Source organism: Furipterus horrens, unplaced genomic scaffold, assembly GCF_987537825.1.
Source record: "Furipterus horrens unplaced genomic scaffold, mFurHor1.1.pri manual_scaffold_2, whole genome shotgun sequence".
NCBI classification, from domain to species: Eukaryota; Metazoa; Chordata; class Mammalia; order Chiroptera; family Furipteridae; genus Furipterus; species Furipterus horrens.
Window position 1 is genome coordinate 99324342 of NW_028327172.1, and position 16989 is coordinate 99341330.

The 16989-nt window shown below is 42.2% G+C and overlaps 1 protein-coding gene across 20 annotated transcripts in view; it reads right to left on the bottom strand.

The window, feature by feature from the left end:
• SEC31A (SEC31 homolog A, COPII component) overlaps positions 1-16989 on the bottom strand; it is a 96570-nt gene that overhangs the window by 60270 nt on the left and 19311 nt on the right. For all 20 annotated transcript variants that reach the window (XM_090266213.1, XM_090266210.1, XM_090266212.1 and 17 more), the window contains 3 exons: positions 16617-16712; positions 14457-14597; positions 12741-12883 (listed from right to left, as the gene is read on the bottom strand). In XM_090266213.1, the coding sequence (XP_090122339.1) occupies positions 12741-12883; positions 14457-14597; positions 16617-16712 (380 nt within the window). The remainder of the gene's footprint in view (positions 1-12740; positions 12884-14456; positions 14598-16616; positions 16713-16989) is intronic.

A 16989-nucleotide genomic window follows, 5' to 3' on the forward strand; every position in this document is an offset into this window, starting at 1 on the left:
TTTCGATGTGTATATTTAGGTGTTTTTCTTTCCCCCCAAAGTTAAAATTTTATTTATTTTTATTAAGAGGGGAAGGGAAGAAGAGAAGGAGAGAAACATCAATGTGAAAGAGAAACATCGACTGGTTGCCTGAAGCACGCCCCCAACTGGGCACCTGGTCAGCAACCCAGGCATGTGTCCTACCAAATATCAAACTGGCAACCTTTCTGGTTTGCAGGACAACACCCAACCCACTGAGCCACACCAGTAAGGGAGCTCAAGAAACTTGTTTTTAATTTGATATTTCTTATAATCTAAGTCATCTCAGAATCAGGAAACTATGAAACTATGGTACAGGAAAAGGACTCAAATAATTTAAGGCTTTTGTTTCCAATAGTTTATTTTTTTAAAGATTTTATTTATTTTTAGAGAGAGGGAAAGGGAGGGAGAGAGAGGGAGAGAAACATCAATGAGTAGTTGGTTGCCTCTCGGTCACCCACAACTGCAGGGAGCAGGCGTGGGGAAGTACCTGGCTCACAACACAGGCATGTGCCCTGAGTGAGAATCAAACCAGTGATCTTTTGGTTCACAGGCCAGTGATCAATCCACTGAGCAACACCAGGCAGGGCTCCAACAGTTTATCTTTTTTGTTAAAATCTTTATAAAAACTATAAGCACAGTGTATACCCTAATAATCCTCACCTAGATTCATAATTGTGGCCACATTTACTTAATGTTTTTCCTTTCTCTGATTATTTGAGAGTTAAGTGCCAATATCATAACATGGCACCCCTATACTTATCTCTGGGGATAAGAACATTCTCCTATATGACAATACAATTACACACTTAAAATACTTATTACTTATATGCAATAATTCAAAATATAATAGCCCATATTCAAATTTCCTCAATAATGTACTTTCTGCCTCCTTCTTCAGAATCCAATCATACATGTCAAGAATCTCAAGGCATGTCAAGAATGTCTTTTAAAGAAATCCATATCATAATTAGTATCACATTTTAAAGACCATTTAGGTTTTAAATTTTTTTTAAAATCACAAAATTATAGATCTGGGAATACCCCTAAAGATCATATAATTCAACTGTAACAGATATTAGAGGAAGAAAATTGAGTATTAGAGAGGTTGATTTGCTCCAGGTACTCAGTATAGATATCTGTCTTGCTAAATTATGACCATTCCTAAAATTGACAGTATAATGAGACATTAAAAGCATGGACTCTGAGATTACAACATTTGGATTAGAAGTCACTACTTATGTTGTAATGGGTTATTTTTTTTACTCTTTGCCATCTTTTGCGTTTTACCTCAGTGGCAGGTTATTTTTTGCTCACATATCCTAGCAACCTTGAGCCCCCTTTTGCTAGCTGACTCTAGCTGTTATCTGGCTACCCCAAGGACATGAGAATAGTGTCCGGCCAAGTATTTATCAGCTGAAGTTCCTTCTAAATGAGAAAGTATGTATATATGTAGTTTCTCACGCCTGTGTAGTTTTTTTTCTCTTTTGTTGTTATCTAGTTACCCCAAGGACATAGGAATAGTTCTGTTGCCTTTAAAAACCTTTTAGTCTGTAAGGCGGGGCGGCTCTCCCATCTTCTGCTTCTGAAAGTGGGAAGACCCGTCCCTGGCCAGGCAAATAAAAGCCATAAATTTACTTCTAAATTGCCTCGTGTCCTCTTTGCTCGCTAATGCTCCATAACATTTGGAGGCCCCAGCGAGATCCCCAACGTTTGTTGGGAAAGGAGGTCGAGGCTGGACGGCCACCGGACGAGAGTAAGGGGGAGATCTCCGAGAAATTTTTCTCGGCCCCGACTCTGCAGTCCGAGCCGTACCACTGCTATATCCTTGATTGGCTGTTTGGCGTTCAGGTATTGCCAAGTACACCGAGGGAAAGGTGTATTTGGACAGGTCTGGAATTGGTGCACCCAGGGGGTCCGGTGGAGGACTGGACGCAGTCTTACTCCCCGGACTAGGTCGAACCGCACGACGGTGGGTTCGAACCTCAGGTTTTCTGGTTACTGTTCTGTTTGCTGTTCTGTTTGCTGTCTGTCTCGGTCTTGGTCTGTTTTTTGCTGAAATAGGTCAGTCCTCTTCGTGTTCGTCTTGTTCTCCTTTAGAATGTTTTCTCAAGAATTTTCCTGATTTTAAATGAAGGGCTTATAGCCTCTTTAGGGGGAAGGTGTCCCCCAGACGACTACGGACTCGTTGTGAATTTTATGAATTGGAATGGCCTACATTCTCAGAGGCCTCCTGGCCATCTGAGGGGTCTTTTGACCTTCAAATGGCCTACGGGGTCTGTCAGGTCTGTGCCGGGAAGCCTAGCCACCCCAACCAAATTCCTTATATTCAAATTTGGATTGAAATTTTGGAAGAACAACCCAAATGGTTACAAAAATGTCAGAAGAGAAATGCAACTATTTTGCTTACATCTAAACCGAAGGGTAGCCCTTCTAAGGGTCCCCCTCCGGTCCTCCCGGCCTCACAGGAAAGTCCCCTTCCTGTGAGACCCCCTCCCTACATACGACCAGTCTCGGAGCCTACTGATGAGGGGGATGCGGCAGGCCGCAATCCTCCTTTTAGTCCTTCCCACACCCGTTCAGGCCGGGATTGCATTCCCCCTGACTCGACAGTAGAGCCAGCTCCCCTTCTCCCGCTGCGAGAGGCCTCAGCCCCCGCTGAGCCCTCAGGTCGGCCCTTTATGGTATATGTCCCTTTCTCTACCAGTGACTTATATAACTGGAAGAATCAGAACCCGTCTTTTTCACAGAATCCCACTGGACTTATCTCCCTTTTAGAGTCTGTTTCCTTTACTCGCCAGCCAACCTGGGATGACTGTCAGCAGTTGCTCCATACCCTCTTCACTTTGGAGGAGCGAGAGTGCGTAAGAGAGGAAGGGCGGAAGCTCATCCTTGGGCCGGACAGGCAACCGTCTGAGGACCCGGTGAGACTAGAGCACGTCTTCCCCTTAACGCGCCCAACTTGGGACCCAGTGAATGAGGTAAGGGGGCATTAAATCAATATCGCCAGATTCTCCTCTGCGCCCTCCGCGCTGCGGCTTTCTGGCTGACTAATCTGTCTAAGGTCACAGAGGTAAGTCAGGGCTCTGATGAGTTGCCAGCCGCGTTTCTTGGAGGGCTCTAAATATAGCTTTTGCATCCCAGTCGGCCCCTAATATTAGGAAGAAGTTGCAGAAATTAGAAGGCTTTGAGGGAAAGCCCCTGGCCGAGTTGGTAGAGATTGCCCAGCGTGTCTTTAACAACCAAGAGGATCCTAGGGACTTGAATAAGAAAATGGCTCGTGTTCTCCTAACTATGACAGGAGATCCCCCACAGAGGGACAAATGACTGTTTAAAGGACCAAGGCATATAGGACAGGAAAAGACTCCCCCCCTTGGCAGAAACCAGTGCGCTTACTGCACACAGGAAGGACATTGGAAACATGAGTGCCCCAGGCGCGAGGCTCATATGCCCAGTCAGCCAGTCTTGGCACAGGAAGCTCAGGAATGATGGGGCCGGGGCTCTCTACTTTATGCGCCCAAAGGGCCCAGGGTCTGTCTCAAAGTAGGGGGCCAACCTATCAACTTCTTAGTGGACACAGGCGGGACTTTCTCAGTTCTTCAGGAAGCATGGGGGCCAATCAGCCAGAAAAAGACTCTTATACAAGGGGCTGCAGGCAAGGCTAAGTCGTACTCCTGGACTGAGGCCAGAATCACAGACCTCGGTGGCCGCACAGTCATGCACTCCTTTTTAGTCATGCCTGACTGCCCGTTTCCTCTCCTGGGTCGAGATCTTCTCTAAAATGGACTGAAACAGAGGAGGAGGCATTCCAGGCGCTTAAGGAGGCTTTAGCAACTGCCCCCGCCTTAGCCCTACCCAAACTTGACAGGCCCTTTCAACTTTATGCAGCAGAAAACAAAGGAATCGCCAAGGGGGTGCTCACACAACTAAGTCCCTGGAGGAGGCCCGTAGCATATCTATCAAACTGATTAGACCCCATTGCTGCGGGATGGCCGAACTGCTTGCGAGCTATAGCGGCTACTGCACAACTAGTGAAGGAAGCCACGAAGTTAACTTTCGGGCAAGAACTACAAGTTATCACTGCCCATGCAGTAGAGACTCTGCTAAAAAGCCCCCCTGATAGATGGCTCTCCAATGCTCGTATTGTACAGTATCAAGCTTTACTTCTAGATCCAGACCGTGTCAAGTTTTTCCAGTCTGCAGCCCTCAATCCAGCTACTCTCCTCCCGGATGATGATCCCAGCCAGCCACTTCATGACTGTCTTGATGTGCTCACTGCCCTCACCAATTACCGGGAAGACCTAACAGATATTCCCCTGACAGATCCTGATGCCATCCTGTACACCGATGGCAGCAGCTTTGTCAAGGAAGGGATCCGGTATACAGGAGCAGCTGTTGTAACCATAGATACTGTCATCTGGGCGCAGGTTTTAGGACCTGGGGCATCTACCCAGAAGGCGGAACTGATAGCCTTGACACAAGCGCTGCGCTGGTCAAAGGGGAAGTAGGTAAACATCTATACAGATAGCCAGTATGCTTTCGCTACTGTACATGTTCATGGTAGCATCTATCAGGAAAGGGGACTCTTAACATCAGAAGGAAAGCATATAAAAAATGCTCAGGAAATCCTGAACCTCCTCGCTGCTATCTGGCTCCCAAAGCAGGTTGCTGTAATTCACTGTAAAGGGCACCAGGTTATCCGGACGCCAGAGGCCCGGGGAAAAGCCTTTGCTGATCAGGAGGCCCGGAAGGTTGCCCTGCAGCCAGTGGAACTGCTCACTCTTTTGCCACTTATCCCGCCTCCAGTTCTCCAAGAGCCTCCTGTATACTCAGAGAAAGATCAGGTGCTGGCTATCAGACTAAAAGCCCCGGAGACCCAGGACGGATAGAAGTGCCTCAAGGACAGCCGCCTCTTAGTTTCAGAGGCTTTAGGGAGGGAGCTCATCAGGCAAGTACATCAAAGCACACACTTAGGGGGAACAAGATTAGCAGAACTCCTGCAGACAGCCTATTATATCCCGGGACTATACCAAGAGGCAAAGAGTGTCAGTCCCCTGTGCCCCCAGTGTGCTGCTGTCAACCCAGCTCCAGTCTCCAAGGACCCATTAGCACCTCATCACTGTAAGTGTGGACTCACTCGGGGAGAACTATAGGAAGTTGACTTCACAGAGATGCCTGCAGCTCGAGGTGGTTTCAAATATCTTCTAGTTCTTATAGATGCCTTCTCGGGCTGGGTTGAGGCTTTCCCCACTCGGTCAGAGACGGCCCTAGTAGTAGCTAAAAAGTTATTACAAGATATCATTCCTCGATTTGGCCTCCCCCTAGCTATGGGGTCCGACAATAGCCCGGCTTTCATTAGCCAAATAACCCAACAATTAAGCAAAGTTTTAGGCATCAAGTGGAAACTCCACTGCACATATAGACCCCAGAGTTCAGGTCAGGTAGAAAGAATGACTAGAACCCTAAAAGAGACTTTGACTAAATCAAAGCTAGAAACTGGCGATGACTGGCTAGGCCTCCTTCCCTTTGCCCTGTTAAGAGCCCGCTGTACTCCCTATTTTCAGAAGTATACTCCTTTTGAAGTTTTGTTCGGATGGCCACCGCCCTTGCTCCCCAAGCTCAGGGCCGATTTTACAGCTGTTATAACTAACCAAGAACTTCTTAAGGCCCTACAGGCTTTTTCAGCAAACACCCGAGGACTGCACGCCTATATCCGAGAGTGCCGGCCCGCCCCAGTTAACAACAACTCCGGACAACCACTGGCAGAACCGGGAGACCTTGTGTGGCTAAAGAAGTGGAATCCGGACAAGCTCGGACCGAGGTGGACTGGACCACACCAGGTGACCTTCAGTACCCCCACTGCAGTTAAAGTCGCCGGGAAAGGTACCGGATCCACCGCTCCCAGGTCAAGCCGGCAGAACTATAGGACAAGGACCTTGAGAAATGGACAGTCGAGCGAACAGAGCACCCCCTGTGGGTGTGGCTGCGGCGGCACTCTTCCTCTTCCTCTTCCCCTTCCCCCTCCTAACTATAGTTGCAGAAAACCCCCACCGCTTAATTAATTACACCTGGCATCTCTCCCGAACTGGAGACGGAAAAATCGTCAGCCAGGTTAGCACTCCTGGAGCCCCAGTGTTTACTTTTGACCTTTGTGCCCTTCTCAGTAATCAGTTTTACCCTAGAGAATGGGGGCAAGAGTGGACCCCCAGACTCCCTCCAGGGCTGTTAGGTGCCCAGTTAGGTACTGGGGCCTTTAATAAAGCTTTAACCGGGCCTGGGTGCGGTACCCTATCAGGAGAAAAACAGTTACAATCTATTCAATATTATATGTGCCCCCTATCAGAATCCCCACCGTGTAACAAACCCATAGAGTTTTACTGTCCCCAATGGTCTTGTGTCACTATAAGCCAGCAAGCCAGCTCTGATATATCCCTCTCCCAGAGCCGGCCTAAAGGTCCGATGACCTGTGAAACCTTGCGCACCTGTAATCCTGTCTCAATGTGGCCTCTCGAACCCTGGGACAAACAGTGGGAAAGTGGAAAAACCCGGGGGTTAAGACTTGTCGCAGTTGGTCGGGATCCTGGAATTCTCCTTACCATCCAGAAGCGTTGTATCTCCCAGCCTAGCCTCCCAATCAGTCCCCTTACAGGTTTCGGGTTACCCGAGAAGCCCAAGGCACCCCCGCCCCTGCCCAGAGCTTCACCGTCCCCTTCTAGGAAGCCAGGCCCCCGAAGCACTAGGGCGGTCACCCTCAGACCAGTATCACTTACTACCCAGGAGCCGGAGACCCAGCCCATATTCAGGACCCTGAGCACTGTCTTTCAATATCTAAACAAGACGCAGCCTAACATGACTAAAGACTGCTGGCTGTGCCTTAACCCAGAGCCTCCATATTATGTTGGCATAGGTGCCAACCGCAGTTTTGGTAACCAAAATGAGAATATACAGAACTTAACTCTATCCCAGTTAGCCAAAAGACCCCAAGACTGCCAGTGGGGCCATGCTCCTAAACTAACTTTAGGGTCTTTTGAAGGCCAGGGAGCTTGTGTTCTCTCCTCCAGTTTTGCCCTCACCACTTCCCCGTATAGTAGCTCCTGCTCCCATATGACTACCCTACCTCCCAGAGGTACAGCGGAATTTGTCTTAGTTGCTCCTTCAGGTACCTAGTTTGCATGTACAAGTGGATTAACTCCCTGTATTTCTTCCTCTGCACTAGATCCCAGTTTTCCTGAATTGTGTATTTTAGCTCATATCCTCCCCCAAGTATACTATTATTCTGGCAGTCAAGGTCGAGAGCACCTAAGGTTAGAAGGTTTATACCGGTATAAGAGAGCTCCAGTACTGGTCCCGGCGCTCATTGGCCTTAGAATAGCAGGATCTGCTGCCATAGGAACCTCGGCCTTACTAGTTGAAGACAAGAACTTTAAGGATTTAAGTGCTCAAATAGATCAGAATTTAGGAACGTTAGAAGAAAAGTATCAGTAAATTAGAAAATTCACTCAGTTCTCTAAGCAGAAGTAGTGTACAGAATAGAAGAGGTCTAAACTTGCTTCTTAAACAGGGAGGATTATGCTTAGCTCTTAAAGAAACCTGCTGTTTTTATACTAACCACTCTGGAGTTATAAAAGACAGCCTTAACTGGGCCGCTTGCCCTTCTCCTTTTTACGTTAACAGTAGGACCTTACATTATTAACTGCCTAGTAAAGTATATCAAACGTAGAATTCAAGCAGTAAAGCTACTAGTTCTCCATAGCCAGAATAATAGATTAAATACTCAGGATTCAAGGATTTGAATCAGTCACAAAAATCAGTGGGGAATGTAATGGGTTATTTTTTTTACTCTTTGCCATCTTTTGCGTTTTACCTCAGTGGCAGGTTATTTTTTGCTCACATATCCTAGCAACCTTGAGCCCCCTTTTGCTAGCTGACTCTAGCTGTTATCTGGCTACCCCAAGGACATGAGAATAGTGTCCGGCCAAGTATTTATCAGCTGAAGTTCCTTCTAAATGAGAAAGTATGTATATATGTAGTTTCTCACGCCTGTGTAGTTTTTTTTCTCTTTTGTTGTTATCTAGTTACCCCAAGGACATAGGAATAGTTCTGTTGCCTTTAAAAACCTTTTAGTCTGTAAGGCGGGGCGGCTCTCCCATCTTCTGCTTCTGAAAGTGGGAAGACCCGTCCCTGGCCTGGTAAATAAACGCCATAAATTTACTTCTAAATTGCCTCGTGTCCTCTTTGCTCGCTAATGCTCCATAACAATGTGACCCAGGCCAAATTTAACCTTGCTGAGCTTCAATTTCTAATCTGTAAAAGGGGATAACAGTGTGTACACCATAGGTTTGTTTTAAGGATTAATGAAGCTAACATTTAAAGTGCTTGCATACTTTACATGTTATATATGTGTTAGTTGTCCTCCCACTACACTGTAAGCTCCCTGAGGGCATAAATTTTTGTCTATAATATTACTGAATTATTGTACGGTACTTGGTACACAGTATGTGTTCAATGAAATGTGGTAAATGAATCTTTAAAAAACACCTTATCTACCATGAGAAAAATATTAAAATTTCTCAGTCAATTGTGGGTGGGACCAGAGGTTTCTGGAAAGGCCTTGGGCTATGGACTGTGTCCCGGAGATGAATGATGCAGAATTTGGTGGTGCCACTGTCTTTCCAGATTTGGGGGCTGTGATTTCACCCAAGAAGGTACACCCAAGATGGCGGCTTAGGTAAACACAGCTCGCCTCCTTCACGACCACATCAAAATTACTACTAAACTATAGATAACCATCACTCAGAAGCAGCAGAAATCAAGCTGAATGCAGGTCCTGCAACCACAGAATTAAAAAAGAAACCACATCCACCCAGATTGGTAGGAGGGGCAGAAATGCAGAGATGCAAAATGGGTGGTCCCATATCCACGTGTGGTGGATAAAAAGCAGAAGGGATATCTTCGGAGCAAGGGGTTCCAGCCCTACAGCAGGCCCCCCAGTTCAGGGTTCCAGTGCCAGGAAGGTAAGTGCCTGAGGCTTCAGGCTGTAAAAACCAGTAGAAATTGAATCGGTGGAAGAAACTGCTGGATTCCCAGGCAGTTCCTCTTAAAAGGCTCACACATGGACTTATTCGGACTCTCTTCCGCTGAGCTCTATCACCAGGGCAGCAGCTTAAAAGGCATCAGTGGCATATGGGGAGGAACTGAAGTGCCTGGCATCAAGGCGAGAGCTGGGGGACAGCTTTCTCCAAGACAAAAGGTGGGCAGAGGCCACTGCTTCTCTTCTGAGCCCTTCCCCCACAGAGCCACAGAGCATGGCAGGCACCATATCTGAGACTCCATCAACGTGGCAAACACTGTTTGCCTAGCTCCAGTGATTCCCTGAGATCCTACCCCACCCAACTATGGGCCCACCCAAGTGATTAACAGTGGCTTTCCATACAAATGACTTGACTTGGCACATGTTTCTGATCTTCCTAAATCCTCTCAAACAAGCAGAAGCTGCCTACAGCAAGCTCCCAAAACTTGCTAAGTAGCCCCGGGCCCAGCACTAGCAGTAGCTAGCCGTGGTTCACAGCCTGGACTCACTAGGGCACCTCCAAGTCCAGTGGAAGCAGCAGCCAGCTGAAGATAGCTTTATAGCTTATGCCTAGTGGCCCCAGACAGAACACAAGTGGGCACCAGAGCCCTGCTGAAGTAAGCCTTGCTCTGTGAAATGGGCCCCTGCACAGCTGATCCTCCACAGAGAACAGAGATTGGTGGTCAATGGTCATAGCCAGTCCTTGCAGCTGACTGGCTTGGGTAAATCCCTCCCATTGATCTGCCAACAGCAATCCAGGCTCAACAATAAGAGGAGGCTGTACTCAGCCAACACAAAGAGCGCACCCTGAGTACCCAGCTTGGGTGACAGTGGAGGCTGTGTCACTGAACCCTACTGGACACCTACTACATTAGGCCGTGATACCAAGACACGAAGTCAAAGCAGCTCTACCTAATACACAGAAATAAACACAGGGAGGCTGCCAAAATGAAGAGACAAAGAAACATGGCTCAACTGAAAGAACAGATCAAAACTCCAGAAAAAAGAGCTAAACAAGATGGAAATAAAAAAAAAAAAAAAAAAAAGATGGAAATAAGCAATCTATCAGATGCGGAGTTCAAAACACTATTTTTAAGGATGCTCAAGGAACTTAATGAGGACCTCAACAGCATAAAAATGATCCATTAAGAAATGAAGGATACACTAATTAAAATAAAGAAAAATTTACAGGAAACAACAGTAGAGTGGATGAAGACAAGAATCAAATCAATGATTTGGAACATAAGGAACCAAATAACAATCAATCAGAACAACAACAAGAAGAAAAAATCTAAAAAGACCAAGGATAGTGTAAGCAGCCTCCGGGACAACTTCAAGCATTTCAACATTTGCATCATAAGGGTGCCAGGAAAACAAGAGAAAGATCAAGAAATTGGAAATCTATTTAAAAAAATGAAAGAAAACTTTCCTAATTTAGCGAAGGAAATAGACACACAAGTCCAAGCACCACAGAGTGTCCTAAACAAGAAGGATGCAAAAACCCACACCAAGACACATCATAATCAAAATGCCAAAGGTTAAAGATAAAGAGAGATTCTTAAAAGCAGCAAGAGAAAAAAGCAAGTAGGTAGTTACCTATAAGAGTTTCTGTAAAACTATCAGCTAATTTCTCAAGAGAAATTTGGCAGGCTAGAAGTGTTTGTCAAGGAATATTGAAAGTGATGAAAAGCAAGGACCTACAACCAAAATTACTCTATCTAGCAAAGCTATAATTTAGAATGGAAAGGCAGAAAAGAGCTTCCCAGACAAGAAAAAGCTAACGGAGTTCATCATCCCCAAACTAATATGATATGAAATGTTCAAAGGACTTATAAGAAAAAGATCAAAACTACGAACAATAAAATGGCAATAAATACATAATTATCTACAATTGAATCTAAAAGACTAAGCAATCAAGGAGAACAGGTTAATAGCAGCCAGATGGGATAGCAGACAGGGGGAAGAGGTGAAAAGGTGACGGGATTAAAAAGCACATATTGGTAGTTACAGAATAGTCATTGCAATGTAAAGTACAATACGAAATCTAGAAGTCAAAGAACCTATATGCATGCCCAAGGGAGTGGGGGTTGCTGGGTGAGGGGAGAAAGAGGGAAATATTGGGACAACTGTTATAGCATAATCAATAAAATGCAATTAAAAACAAAAAAAGTTCTCAGAATCATTCCTTCTTTACTTAAAGCTGAATGGAGTGTAAGAGCTGAATAAGGATTACATTTTGAGTGGACTCTTTTCTCCTTTCTGAGAAGCTCAAGGAGAGGTCATAAACTTTAAGACTTTTTAGTATGCAAATAGACTACAAAGTGGAGGGGGTGGAATTTAAAGCTTTAGTTTAGGTCCTGGCTGGGTAGCTCAGTTAGTTAAGTGTTGTCCTGATATGCCAAGGTTGCCAGTTCAATCCACTGTCATGGCATATACAAGAATCAAGCAATGAATGCACAGATAAGTGGGATAAGAAATCTACGTCTGTCCATCTGTCTGTCTCCCCCTTCCTCTCTCTTTAAAAAGCAGTTAATTAAAAAAAATAATTATTTGAACTAATATGCATTAACTCCCTGGATAACTGAACATCAATGACAGAGAATTTGCCAAATTACTAATTAAATTTAATGTTACTAAAACTAACATGAGAAAATTCTCATATCTTTTTAGAGCATCCACATATTTATTAAAACTGAAAGCAAGGCTGACTGTGCAGATTTAACTAAGGCTGAGGCTGACTGTGCGGATTTTACTGAGGCTGAGGCTGATTATGTGAATTTAACTGGGACTGACGATGCAGTTTTAAGGAAGGGACATACCTTGCTGCTTTGAAAAGGTACAGACTGACCATGTGGATTACAAAAGGACTAACTATACAGTTTACAAGGAGGCTGAGAGTCCATGAGGTTCTGGATTAAAAACTGGTGGACCCCATAACACAGACGGGGTCTCCCCCATCAGGATTGAATGATAGGCAGCTACTGGTAAAGCTGAACTGTGTTTGGAAAGTAGGGAAACGGTTTCTCTAACTTTTCTAAAACTAGCCTGGTTTGGTAGAGGGGAGGCAAGAATATGTGTTTATGGGTGTTTTAAAGAACATAAGACTTAACAACAGAAATCTGCAAATAACTAAATCTATATAACTGTTAATAAACAATTCTTTTTCTTTTCACTAAAAAAAAAAAAAAAAAAAACTGAAAGCAGAACAAACCACTGACTTTTCTAAAAAATTGTTGCTTTTAAATCTTAATAAAAACTCAGAAATAAAATAAACTTTTCAATTTTTGCTTGACATTGGATGTTAGGCAAGATTCTTCATAAATATGATGACCCTAAGAAGGAGCAAATTGTACAAAAGTTGTCCCAAAGTATGAGATGTACTTGAATTTTGCTCTATTAATTATTATTTGAAATAAGTAGTGGAAAATCCTCTATGAATTTTTGTGTTGTTATGATATGATTTAGCTACCATTTTGGGGTACAGAAAAATCAGATGACTACTGCTTAAAATAAAAAACCATTTACACTAACTTTTGCAAGACAGAGACAAAGTAGATTCCATAATTTAATAAAAATTATCTGATAATTCAAAGTAGTAAGTAAATATTTTTTTAAATAAAAAATTAAGTTCTTTGGAAGAGAAGCATGATACCTGGCATGGTTTTCCAGGACACGAAGTGGAGAGGAGGCAAAGCGAAGATCCCACACCTGGACCACTGGTAACCTATCATCTTCAGATGCGAGGACCATTTGGGTAGCAACATCAGGATGCCACGCCAATCCAGAGCAATGCATCTGCAGATAGTTAAGGCTCACATTTTATCAATCATATTATTTTATGAAAAGCCAAAATGAACTTAAGAAATATGCTTTGTTGAAACAAAAAATAGAAAACATCAGCTCAGGCTTAGTTTATTTAAAAAATAAAATCAAGGGGCAGGTAGAAGAGGATAACGGGAGATAAGTGGTGACAGAAGGAGACTTGATCTGGGGCAGTGAACACACAATACAATATACAGATCATGAGTTATAGAATTGTACACCTGAAACCTATATAATTTTATTAACCAATGTCATGCCAAAAAGAATTCAATAAAAAAGAGAAATCTGAAAAGTATTATATTTTATTAAACAGTAGTCTTAAAGTAAAAATTTAAATGTTTACAATTCATCCAGCTATTTGACACATAAAACCATTCTGGGATAGAATAATTCTATATCAAAAATATGTTTTCCTGCCAAAATTGTAACTAAAAGGAAGTTTTATATTAAATTTAAAATTTCACACTTCCAAAAATAAAAATAAAAAAGATTTTAATAACAAAAATCCACACCTTTCTTCTGCTTTATCAGAAGAATCAAGATAGTTTGTCCTAGCAACAACTACCATTAAATGTTTACATGGGGATAAATTAACATTATTATTGAGAATTACTTGTAAGTTCAAATCCTATTAAGTATTCTAGAAGATGACTGAAATGCTTGTTGTATGCTTTATCTCATTGAAATCTCTTTTAAATCTCCTGATTCACTGAAAAACAACACCCTGAAGAAATATTCTTCTAAATAGTATTTTGTTGTTGGAAAACCATACATGTATTATCTGATTTAAGCAAACTTATTTTTGAAAATGTCAAACTATACAATGTAATTAAAAACAAACTAACAAAACAAGGCCATAATGGTTTCTGAATTATCTTACAGGACATGATGACATAATATTAAGGAATTTAAGGTAAAAAATTTGATGTGTCTACTGGGCAAATAGGAGAATATTAGCTCACTTTAGCAGTACCTAATAGAAGAGATGAAGCCAGGAGTTTGGAAACAGAAAGTTCACTGTTATAAAATTACTTTCAGGGAAAATCTGTACATTTTAGAGAAAAGTAAAGACAAATTAAAAAGTTGCTACAGTCCTGACCAACATAGCTCAGTTGGGTGTTGTTTTGCAAAGGGAAAGGTCACCGGTTTGATCCCTGGTCAGAGCAATGCCTGGACTGCAGGCTGGTCCCGGGTCGGGGCAACTGATCAATGTTTCTCTCCCTCTCTTTCTTCCTCCCCTCCCTTCCCTCCAAGAATAAATTTAAAAAAATTTTTAAGTTGCTGTAATGCTTTGAAACAGATAGCAGAACAACCAGAATACCATGGAATAAGGCAGCAATCTCTCTCTTCATCATTAATAACACCCAACTTGGTTTACAGAGAACTTCATTTTCCCTAAGGAAAAATGCTATCAGTCCAATGACTGGTCCATGAAAACAGACTTTGACTTTACAGAAATTTGATTTGTAGCCAACTCTAACAAATGATATAGGATTACCTACAGAAGAAATACAACATATTCATCACAAATCAATCCTATACTTACCCTGTTATTATGATCACTAACTTTGATGATAGGTTCATTTTTTCTAAGATCCCATACAGTGGCCCGGCCACTGGGACTGGCTGATGCTAAAATATGCTGGACTTGTCTATTCCATGCAATGCAGCTGATATCTTCTGGGGGCTATAAAGAATAAACTTATTAAAAACCATTTCTCAATTATAATCAAATTTAACTACAAAATCTGATCCTTCTTGTTAAAAAATAATTACTTAAAAATCTAATCTGTTCATCCCACAAATTTGCTTTCCATTCCTAAAGTCTCGACATTTACAACAGTTTAATATTGTTTCATCCACTAGGCATTTATTAAGCTCCTATTATAATGAAGCATTGTTTCTTTATTTTGCAAGTGCCACGAGATAGATGATGGACCAGAAAGCATCTGTGGGTCAATATAACAACTAGGGAGAGCAAAAGTTACAGCCTAGACAACTAGCAAAGTATCTGTATAAATGGTAGACCATACGCTATCATTATGCTACCATCAGACTGCCAAATGTTAGGTCTCATTAAAATGGCTACTCAAATTGAGTAGTCTATACAACATAAAGAAACTCAGGCAGCAGGAGGACTATTCTTTCTCAACTTATCAAAAATACATAGTACAGCCCTGAGAAGTAAAGCTCAGCTGGTTGGGCATCATTCCTCAAAGTGAAGGGTAATCAGTTCAATTCCTGCTTGGGGCACATGCCTGGGTTGCGGGTTCAGTCCCCAGCTGGGGCACATACAGACGACAACTGACTGATGTTTCTCTTTCTCCCTCCCTTCCCTTCTCCCTAAAAATCAATAATAAATCAAATTTTAAAAAAAATACATAGTACATGGAATAATGCCTTGGAGCCATCACACCAGAGTAAAACAGATGACTGGCTTAGAACCTGAGGTTCTCCAGAATTCAATACTCCTGTGATCCTTTATCAGACCTGAAGCTACTATACAGTACCAACACCAAACAAGATATGTAACACCCTCATGTCTAGTTTCTTTTGTTTCTAAAAGATTTCAATCAATCAAGCTTTAGATGATAGTTACCCAAGGATATGAATGGTTAGAACTACAGCCAGGAGACTGACTTATTTAAGATTAGCCAGGGAAGGATTTTCCTATCTAATGAGCCCCATTACAAAACTCTGATTTAGCTTGAAGCAGTTACAGAAGGTGGACCTTTGTCCCTCAACACCCTTCACAAATGAGTGAAAATAAGAAAGGGGGGATTTGTTATCTACCCCACAGTACACCTATATGACCTGGCTAAACCCCTACCCTAACTGTTTATCCTTGAGAACAGGAAGGCCTGCAGATAGTTCTTTCTCAAGAAAGAACCAGTTAAAACCAGCTAAGACTAAAATAGCTTCCTAAGTGACCTCCAACTTCATTATAACCTAATCTCCATACTAAATGCCACACCCACAAGCAACATGACAGTTGACAGTCACCATGGCAATGACCTTAAAGGATAAAAAGACTGTAGAATCCAGATCCCAAGGAAATCGCCACCCCTTTCCCAGAAAACCCATGAATATGCCGCCATTAATAAACCTCCCCCTTATCTGCCTAGACAGTTCTTTCATTTCTACCTTCCAATATCTATCTGAAACTTCTCGACTCCAAGTAGACAGGAAGCTGACCTGTGAGCTATGCTGCCACTTCTCCATTCTCTGGTTATTGAATCATTAAAGCTTGCAATGAAGGAAGGAGGGGGTGGGAAGGAGGAAGGAAGGAAGGAAGGAATAGGAAAGAGGTTGAGTTGCTTTTTTTAAAAATAAGTTTCCTTTTGAGTCTATGTTTTCTTTTATTCTAAGGCTGGAGAGTGTTAAAATACTATACAATATAAAATACTACACTATATAAAATACTCTATCTAAAATATTATTAAATACATCTGTTTTACTGATTACTTATGTCTAGTATATTGAACAGTCTGGCAGATAGCAAGCACTGAATAAATATTTGCTGTTGAAAGACTCTGATATTTTGAAAAAACACTAATTGATACTTGACTTCACTGCACTGAAGAAAAGTCAATGATGTCTAAACATTGATTTTAAACAAATATATTTTGTGTGGGGAAAAAATGGAAGTAAGTTGAATGTAGAAATGATTTTGGGTCTTCTGGTTATATCAAAATCAATGTAATACCTGTGTTTTGGCTCCTGGTGTCATTGGAGTTGCAAAATTGTTTAGATCCCAAATGTAAATTTCAGATTCATTAGCACCAGAGGCTACCAGATTAGTCTGCAATAAGAAATAATAACTAAATAGCAATTATAAATAATTAAGAAAACTCAGATTAACTCAGTTCATACCTGGAAGGATCTGTCTGTTTTAGCTCATACAATGTTTCTATCTAATTAAAAGAAGCAAAACATAAGAATTTCTAACTACTATGAATAATAATCTAAAATTTAAATAGTATTTTAGAGAAACACATAAAATTCTATTTAACTTAAAAAGATAATGTATTGACATTTTAATATGACATTAAAAAATAATTACATGGATAAATTTTTAA